This window comes from Manacus candei, unplaced genomic scaffold, assembly GCF_025592945.1.
Source record: "Manacus candei isolate 608988 ecotype Guabito, Panama unplaced genomic scaffold, ASM2559294v1 h1tg000009l, whole genome shotgun sequence".
Classification (NCBI taxonomy): Eukaryota; Metazoa; Chordata; class Aves; order Passeriformes; family Pipridae; genus Manacus; species Manacus candei.
The window spans coordinates 3,794,805-3,802,450 of record NW_026138057.1 but is presented as its reverse complement, the minus strand read 5'-3'; the positions used below and the strand labels follow the sequence as shown (position 1 = coordinate 3,802,450).

Below are 7,646 nucleotides of genomic sequence, written 5' to 3'. Positions count from 1 at the left end.
CATTCCCAGGCCAGGAAATACAGCTTTCCCCCCAGTCCTTGAAAATACTGGCTAAACTGGCTGGATTTCTCTTCATTCCTCTACACGGGTCGCCAGGGATCCCTGATATAAATCCCTGCTGCCACAGCGCTGCCGTGACCCCCGCACGCTGTCCTGGACGGGAGCGTGGCCGGTATCCCAGCCCGTTCCTGCTGTGCCAGAGCGAATGGAGAGGGAGCGACACCCCCTCGGGCTGCGGCTGGAAAAGCCGAGCAGGGGGAGCTGCCCTGGCTGGGCATGGGAAGCTCCTCTGCTTCCACGTCCACTGTTCATCCCAGGGAAAGGAAACTGGGAAGGAAACAGCGCCCCTCTGGAAAAGGCGCCCCATCGCGGCAGCAGAGCGAGGTGCTCCTCATCCTCTCTCCAGAGGCGGCAAAAATCACCAGGGTTCAAAGAGCCCGAAGTGTTTAGCTGGTAAATCCTGTTTGCCGAAGTGGTTCCCACCAGCGAAGAGGGCTCCGGCCGCCCCGCGCTTCCTTCTGCTCCCGGGTTTCGAGTCCTGAGCTCTGTTTCGTGTTCCTAGAAGACAAAGGTGTGTCCAGGTCTCCCTTCCTCCGTTCCTCTAATAAACCACCTCACCGTGAAGTGCCTGTTTCTCTGAGCAAGACACCGAGCCCAGGGAAGGGGGGGGGAACCTGTGAAAATTAAAGCAAAGCTCGGGGTACTTGCACGGGGATTCCTCCTGTCCCTGCCAGACCCAGGCAAGAGGCTCAGCACAAACCTTCCCCACAGCTGCCGACCTAGGCCGGGTCTTGCTTTCTGTCAGCCCCATACCAACCTGTTCTTGTCACTGTCACGACTGATTTCCCCTCTGCAGGCAAGGCTGGGGTTGCTTAATTCTGGTTGAGCCACTGCAGGGGGGTAGAGCTCTGGTCAGGGAGCAGCTCAGCCTTTTGCCTCCGAGGGGCTTGTAAGGGGCAGTTTTATAAAGAGGAGTTCCAGCGCCGGCTCCTCGTGTGCCCTCGGGCTCACAAGTCCCCAGCGGGGAGAGTAAATCACTGAGAAGGCTAAAAATAGCCCCAAACGTTCCGCAGGTAGGAAGGTTCTGGTGCGTGCGGGGAGGGAAGCGCCTGACGCAAGGCTGAGCGATACCAGCAGTGCCCCGGCTTGTCTCTGGGTGGCTCTCAGGATTCCTGCCCTGAAACACGTCCCGGTGAATGTCCCGCGGGGCTTTCCCCGAGGTGCTGCCGGGCTGGATGGCGCTGCTGCGAGCAGGGAACAAAAGCGCCGTCACCGACGTGGTAATTAACGCGTCAGTAATTCAGTGAACCCCGCCGAGGCAGCTCGAGGGGCTCGAGCCCGGCCCAGCTGAGGGTGCAGGCGGGCTCAGCAGAGCCTGGGAGCGGGGCCGTGGTGGTGTCAGCCCGGCCCGTGGGAGCGGTCGTGCCTCGGCGGCCCTGGATGCTGCGGTTCCCCGCTCACACGGGGGTCGTGGCCCCGCCGAGAGGACGCGTTTGGCCACACAGCCTTTGCTCCCGAGGTTTTTCTGGCACCCTTGAACACCCGGGGAGCCGGACTAAGGAGGAGCCAGGCCAGGGCACGGTGAAGCTTAGCTGGTAGCCAAGGGGCTGCAGGTGTTATCCATCCCCTACAGGGCGGTGCCTCCTCCAAACACCCAAACAAGAGCCCAAAGGACACACCAAGCCACGTGCACATCCCCTGCACCCACCTCTGGCATTAACCCCCCCAGCCATGCTGGGGGGGCAGGAGCACTGAGAGGGGATGACAGACCAGCCCCCCAGGTTATGAACCAGTCCCTCAGAGCTGTTCCCACATCCACTGGCCACTCCCAGGAGATTTCTCTGCCCAAAGGGCATTTGCTCTTACCTGGAAATCCAAGATGAGGCTCCAGAAGCGTTCCCCAAAAGGCACTGCTCTGTCACACCGTCACGAATCCATTCCCACCCAGCACAGGGATGCCATCCCTCGGCACACGTGGCCAGTGGCTTCTGGAAAAGGCCTGGCTCTGCAGGACACCCACGCTCCAGCTCCCAGAGCATCCCAGTTTATACCCAGAGCTCCTCGGACAACTCGCTGGCCAGTTTCTTCCCTCTGCAGCCCCAGCCCGGGGCTGTTTGTGGCTCCCCGTGCCCCAGCTCTGCCCCGTCACACGTGGTGTGAGGCGCAGAGCCCACAAAGGGAAACCCTGAGCGACACAACCCGGCGCGGGGGGCGGAGGCGGCACCGGAACCGAGCGCCTGCACGGCCCCGAGCGCCAGCTCACCTCCCTGCGGGTGCTGCCCCGGCCCCTGGGCCCCTGTGCCAGGGCAGGATGGAGGATTTGGGTAAGCTGGGCCGCTCCAGAGGCGGTCCTGCAGCCAGGCTTGGCGTGGGGCCGTGCCTGCAGCGCCTGGGGGGAGCCTTGTCCTTCCTCTCCCCCAGGGCCAGGTGGGGATGCTCTAAGGGGGCAGCAACGGGGGCAGCAATGGGGCCACGCTCCCTGCAGTGCCTCCCCCATCCCAGGGGGCTGATGGGGTGGTCGAGCAAGAGCTTGGCCAAAAACGGAGCGAGCTTGAGAGCAGGAAATGGGCCGTGGCAGCGCTGCAATCCCGGGACTGCAGCACAACTTCTGGGGGTGCTGGGAGCCGGCCCTGGCCTGGGGCAGGGAAGCAGCTGTGCCATGGTGGGGAGGAAGGGGCATTCCCCATTTCCTGCTGTGAGGGATGGCCAAGGTGGTGAGACAGAATTGGGAAGAACAAGCTCTCGGCTCTTCCTGGGGGAAGCAGCGCTCTGGAACCCACCAAGGCTGAGCCCTCCCCTTCCAGGGCTCGTGCTGGATGAAATGAAGGGCTGGCAGATGTTCCTTAGCAGGCCAGGGGTGGTGTGCAGGGGCAGGACCCTTTGCCAGCGGTGCCCACACTCCAGGAAGGCTGCAGGAAGTGGCGGGCACATCCTGCACTGGGGATGGGGATCTGAGTGCCCTCAGGGCACTGGCACCTGCCCGGCAGAGCCTGCTGGGATGCTCCTTTTGCTCCTGGGATTTTGGAAGTCATACAAGACCTCCCAAGGGGGTGGCAGCAGGGTGGGCAGCCAGTGGCTGTGGTGCCTGAGGGGGGGGTCTCTCTGTGCAGATGCTTTGCTGGCAGAACTGGAGCAGAGCTCCCTCCAGGCCTCCAAGGACCCTGTGTGGCAGGGACCGAGCTCCTGCCAGGATCCACCTGCCCCCCATGGCTCTGAGCCTCCTGCCTCGGCAGCCCCAAAGGTACAGAGGCCTCAGCACAGATCCCCTCAGCTCATGATGGAGCTGCCAGGGGAGCTTGGCTGCAAGGGTTTGTCCTCCCAGGTGCAGCTGCTGCCTCAGGCTCAGTCTCTGGGAAAGGATTTGGAGACAGTGTACAGGTAAAAATGGCCATGGGAGGGCAAAGCCATCTGGGGGTGCCCACTCATTGCTGGGATGTGCCACCTGGGGTCACGTCAACGCCTGAAAAATAGGTCTTTCTGCAAGCTGGGGCAGGTTGTACCCTGCATCCCTGCTGGGGTGAGGGCTGGGCTACGTGTTCCCTGCAGTGGTCTCTGGGAAAGGGCTGTGTTGGTGGGGCTGGAGGGGTCTCAGTCCTGGAAGAAGCGAAAACCTCATCACCACCCCCCCTGTGCCGTGTCCAGCAGCCCCACCCCGGTCCCACAGCCCCCACCCACGGCGGCTGCCCAGCAGCTGGATGAGCTCCTGGCCGACCTGGGCCACATGCAGAGCAAGGTGAGCTTGGCCCTGGGGAAAGGGGGTTGGGGCCTGACCTTCCCCCAGCCCTCACCATCCTGCTCCCCGGCAGCTGTCCGGGCAGGGAGCTGGAGTGCCCGCAGAGCCCTCCCTGGACAACATGCTGGGCAGCCTGACCCGGGACCTGCAGGAGCTGGGCATCACGGCCGCCCCCGCGGGGGTCTGCGCCGGCTGCCGCAAGCCCATCGCCGGCAAGGTGAGTCCCCGCCGCCGCCCTGGCATCCCCTCCCCTCAGCATCCCCCCGGAGCCACCCTCAGCCTCCCCCCCCTCCTCACAGGTGCTCACAGCCCTGGGCAAAACCTGGCACCCCGAGCACTTCACCTGTGCCTGCTGCGGGCAGGGGCTGGACAGCCAGCCCTTCTTCGAGCAGGGCGGGCGGGCGTTCTGCGAGGAGGACTATCACCAGGCCTTCTCCCCCCGCTGCGCCTACTGTGCCGGCACCATCCGCGAGGTAAATCCCCCCCTGTGCTCCCACACCACCCCCCGTCACCGCCGGCCGCCTCACCTCACCTGTTCCTGCAGAAAGTCCTCACGGCCTTGGACCAGACCTGGCACCCCGAGCATTTCTTCTGCGCCCACTGCGGGAAGGTCTTCGGGGACGAGGGTATGTCCCAGGGGACGAGGGTATGTCCCAGGGGAGGGGTGTGGCAAGCCTGCCCCCACCCCAGGTAGCCCCTGCCCTCACACCTACCGTCCCATCTGACATCCCTCCACGGTCTTTCCCTTGCCTCCTACCCCGGGCAAGCCCACATCCATGCCCTCTGCCCACCCCCCCGGTGGGTGCCCATCCCGCTCCCCTCTCCACAGGGTTCCTGGAGCGGAACGGGAAGCCCTACTGCCGCCAGGACTTCCTGGCCATGTTTGCCCCCAAATGCCAGGGCTGCGAGCGCCCAGTCACGGACAATTACCTGTCGGCCCTGCAGGGCGTGTGGCACCCCGAGTGCTTCGTGTGCACGGTGAGTGTGGGCGGTGGGGCGGCAGGGCCCTGCCCGGCGTTCCTGAGGCCATGCCAGCCTTTCCCGGTCTCCTTCCCCCCAGGAATGCCTGAGTGGTTTCTCCGGTGGGTCCTTCTTCGAGCTGGAGGGTCGGCCCTACTGCGAGCTGCACTTCCACAGGCGGCAGGGCACCATCTGCCACGGCTGCGGCCGCCCCGTCACCGGGCGCTGCATCACGGCCGCGGGGCGCAAGTACCACCCCGAGCACTTCGTCTGCACCTACTGCCTGGGCCGGCTGCAGAAAGGCACCTTCCGCGAGTGGGGAGACAAGATGTACTGCCAGGCCTGCCACGACAAGCTCTTCCTCTGACCCCCCCAGCCTGGGTGCCCCCAAACTCCTCCTCTGACCCCCAGCCTGGTGTTCCCAAACTCCTCCTCTGACTCCCAGCTTGGATGTCCCCAAACAAACTCCTCCTCTGACCCCCAGTCTGGGTGCCCCCAAACAAATTCCTCCTCTGATCCCCAGCCTGCATGTCCCCAAATAAGCTCTTCCTCTGACTCCCAGCCTGGGTGCCCCCAAACAAAATCCTCTTCTGACCCCCAGCCTGCGTGTCCCCAAACTCCTCCTCTGACTCCCAGCCTGGACGTCCCCAGAAAAACTCCTCCTCTGACCCCCAACCTGCACGTCCTCAAACAAGCTCTTCCTCTGACCCCCAGCCTGGGTGCCTCCAAACTCCTCCTCTGATCCTCAGCTTGGATGTCCCCAAACTCCTCCTCTGACCCCCAGCCTGCATGTCCCCAAAGTCCTCCTCTGATCCCCAGCCTGGGTGCCCCCAAACTCCTCCTCTGATCCCCAGCCTGCATGTCCCCCCAGCACGGTCTCCAACTTACCCCTGCTGAGCCCAACATGCCTCCTATTGTCCCACCCAGCCAACTGTCCCCAGCCTTGCTGGTGCCAAGCATCCCAGGCACCATTCCTAGCCCGCATTCCTGCAAGACATTCCTGGCATTGTCCCTGCCAAGCCACACATCCTGGGCATTGCCCCCTGGACCTGAAGCAATAAAACACCGTCCTGCCTTTGCTCTGCTCATTGGTGGCTTTGGGGACAAAGGTGCAAGGCAGGGTGGGAGGGCTGGGAATTGTCACCCTCAGACAAGAAAGGGTTTGTCATACAACGACACCTTTGGGAGTCCTGGAAAAGGCCCTTGTTCCCAACAGCAAAGCCAGAAACACCCGAGAGTGCAGCCAGGGGGGGCAGGCACACCGACACACTTTAAAAACTTTATTTATATAAAAAAATCATTTTGTTTTCAAAGCGTTACAAGAGTGTGCACAGGAATCAGACAAGGAACGGCTTGGTGCTTCCCCCTCCTCCCCTCCTTAGCCCCCCTCCCCAGCAGGGCCGAGGAGGAGAGGAGGGGGACGCTGTCTTTTTGGTTCATTTAGAATTAAAAATTAAAAAAGGAATTAGTGTTTTACATATTAAAGGAAAAGAGAAGAGTTAGACCCCAGAACAAAACCCAACCGAGCTGAGGTGGGGCTAGAAGCAGGGAGGGCCCAGCTGGTGCTGGGGGGGGATTTGGGGCAGGAGCAAGGCACCAGCTCTGCCCCTGCCACCTCCCCACACCCCTCCTGGGGGGAGCCCCGGGCTGGGAGGGCTCCTGCTCCAGTTTGCAGCCTCCTACAGAGACTTCCAGTTGCACAGGGAGCAGCAGGGCCCCCCAGAAGATCACAGCACGTCAATGTGCCCCAGCACCACAGCCAAGAGGAGGAGGAGGAGCACATCCCAGCTCCCGTGGCAGCCCAGGCTCCCCAGGCCCGGATGGCAATGCCCTGAACCCTCTCAGCGAGGGCAGAGGGGGCTGAGTTCCCCCCAGAAACAGGCTCCCAGCCCCACTGCAGACAGGGAAGGCTCCCGGTGGGGAAGGGAGGAGTTCAGCCCTGCTGGAAGCCCAGGGAACTCCCCTTCCCCAGGGAAGCAGCCGGACAGTACGATTCAAACAGCTATTTCACAGTGGCAAAAGAAAGGCACGTGTCAAGAGAAAGTCAGGGGGGGCAGCGCCGTGGGGGTCCCGGCTCCAGCCGCCCGGCACGGCGCACCCCAAGCCCTCTCCCCAAAATCCTACCGCGTCTCCTCCCTCCGCAGGGACCCCTCGCGTCCCTCGCCCCAGCACTGACCCTCTTCCCCACATAAGGATCCTCCTCACACAGGCACCAGGTGGGAGCCGGGGCTCCCTCACCCAGACCCCTCCGCAGGATCCAGAGCCACATCCCCCTTCCCACACCCCCCGAAGCCTCGTCTAGAGCAAAGCAAGAGAAGTTATTGCTGGCTGCTGGCTGTCCTTCCTCTCACCCTCCCCACCACGGCTCCAGCCCCTGGACCCCGGTCCTGCAGCCCCCAGGGAGGAGGGATGTCTATGCTGTCCCTGGCTGAAGAGTGATCCCGCACGAAAAAAAATACATCCTATAGGCAACGAAACCAAACCAAAAACAAGGCGGCGGCGAGTGAGGTCCCAGTCCCTGTCCCTGCGGATGCCTTGCAGCAGGGGGAAGGCGTGGGAGAGAAGGCAGCTCCTGGTCAAGGCAGAGATCCGGGTCCTTGTGCAGCATCCACGCCGGCTGATCCGGCAGAGTCAGGCAGGAAGAGGTTTTACCCCTCGGGAGGAAGGAGGTGGTGGTGGAGGACGGGAGGAGGAGCTCTCAGTCGTGGTGTCCCGGGACGGGGAGGTGCAGAGGCCCAGAGGAGGCCGAGTGGCCCCCGGGGAGCCGGCCCAGGCATGGTTTGGCTGGATGGTTGGCACAAGGAGTCCAGCAAAAATTCCAACAGTAAGACAAGGTAAAAGTCGGTCCATTCCACCATGAAGAGTTATATATTTATATATATAATATATTATCAACCCAAACGGAGCGGAGGTGGGCAGGCCAGCTAGATCTTCTGCTGTGGAGAGAGAGGGA

General features: G+C 62.8%; 2 protein-coding genes across 7 annotated transcripts in view; one reads left to right on the top strand and one right to left on the bottom strand.

The window, feature by feature from the left end:
- Positions 1-2,286: 2,286 nt before the first annotated feature.
- On the top strand, positions 2,287-5,817 carry LPXN (leupaxin). Its single transcript, XM_051777054.1, has 9 exons — positions 2,287-2,324; positions 3,111-3,241; positions 3,323-3,378; positions 3,643-3,733; positions 3,807-3,950; positions 4,033-4,206; positions 4,278-4,359; positions 4,563-4,711; positions 4,794-5,817. The coding sequence occupies exons 1-9, from the start codon at positions 2,312-2,314 to the stop codon at positions 5,058-5,060; spliced, it is 1,107 nt and encodes a 368-aa protein (XP_051633014.1). The 5' UTR covers positions 2,287-2,311; the 3' UTR covers positions 5,061-5,817.
- A 141-nt stretch (positions 5,818-5,958) lies between these two features.
- CTNND1 (catenin delta 1) overlaps positions 5,959-7,646 on the bottom strand; it is a 29,038-nt gene continuing 27,350 nt past the window's right edge. For 4 of the 6 annotated variants that reach the window (XM_051776946.1, XM_051776940.1, XM_051776944.1 and 1 more), the window contains one exon: positions 5,959-7,629. In XM_051776946.1, the coding sequence (XP_051632906.1) occupies positions 7,618-7,629 (12 nt within the window). In that variant the 3' untranslated portion in view covers positions 5,959-7,617. The remainder of the gene's footprint in view (positions 7,630-7,646) is intronic. The other 2 variants (XM_051776942.1, XM_051776945.1) reach the window with 1 other exon arrangement.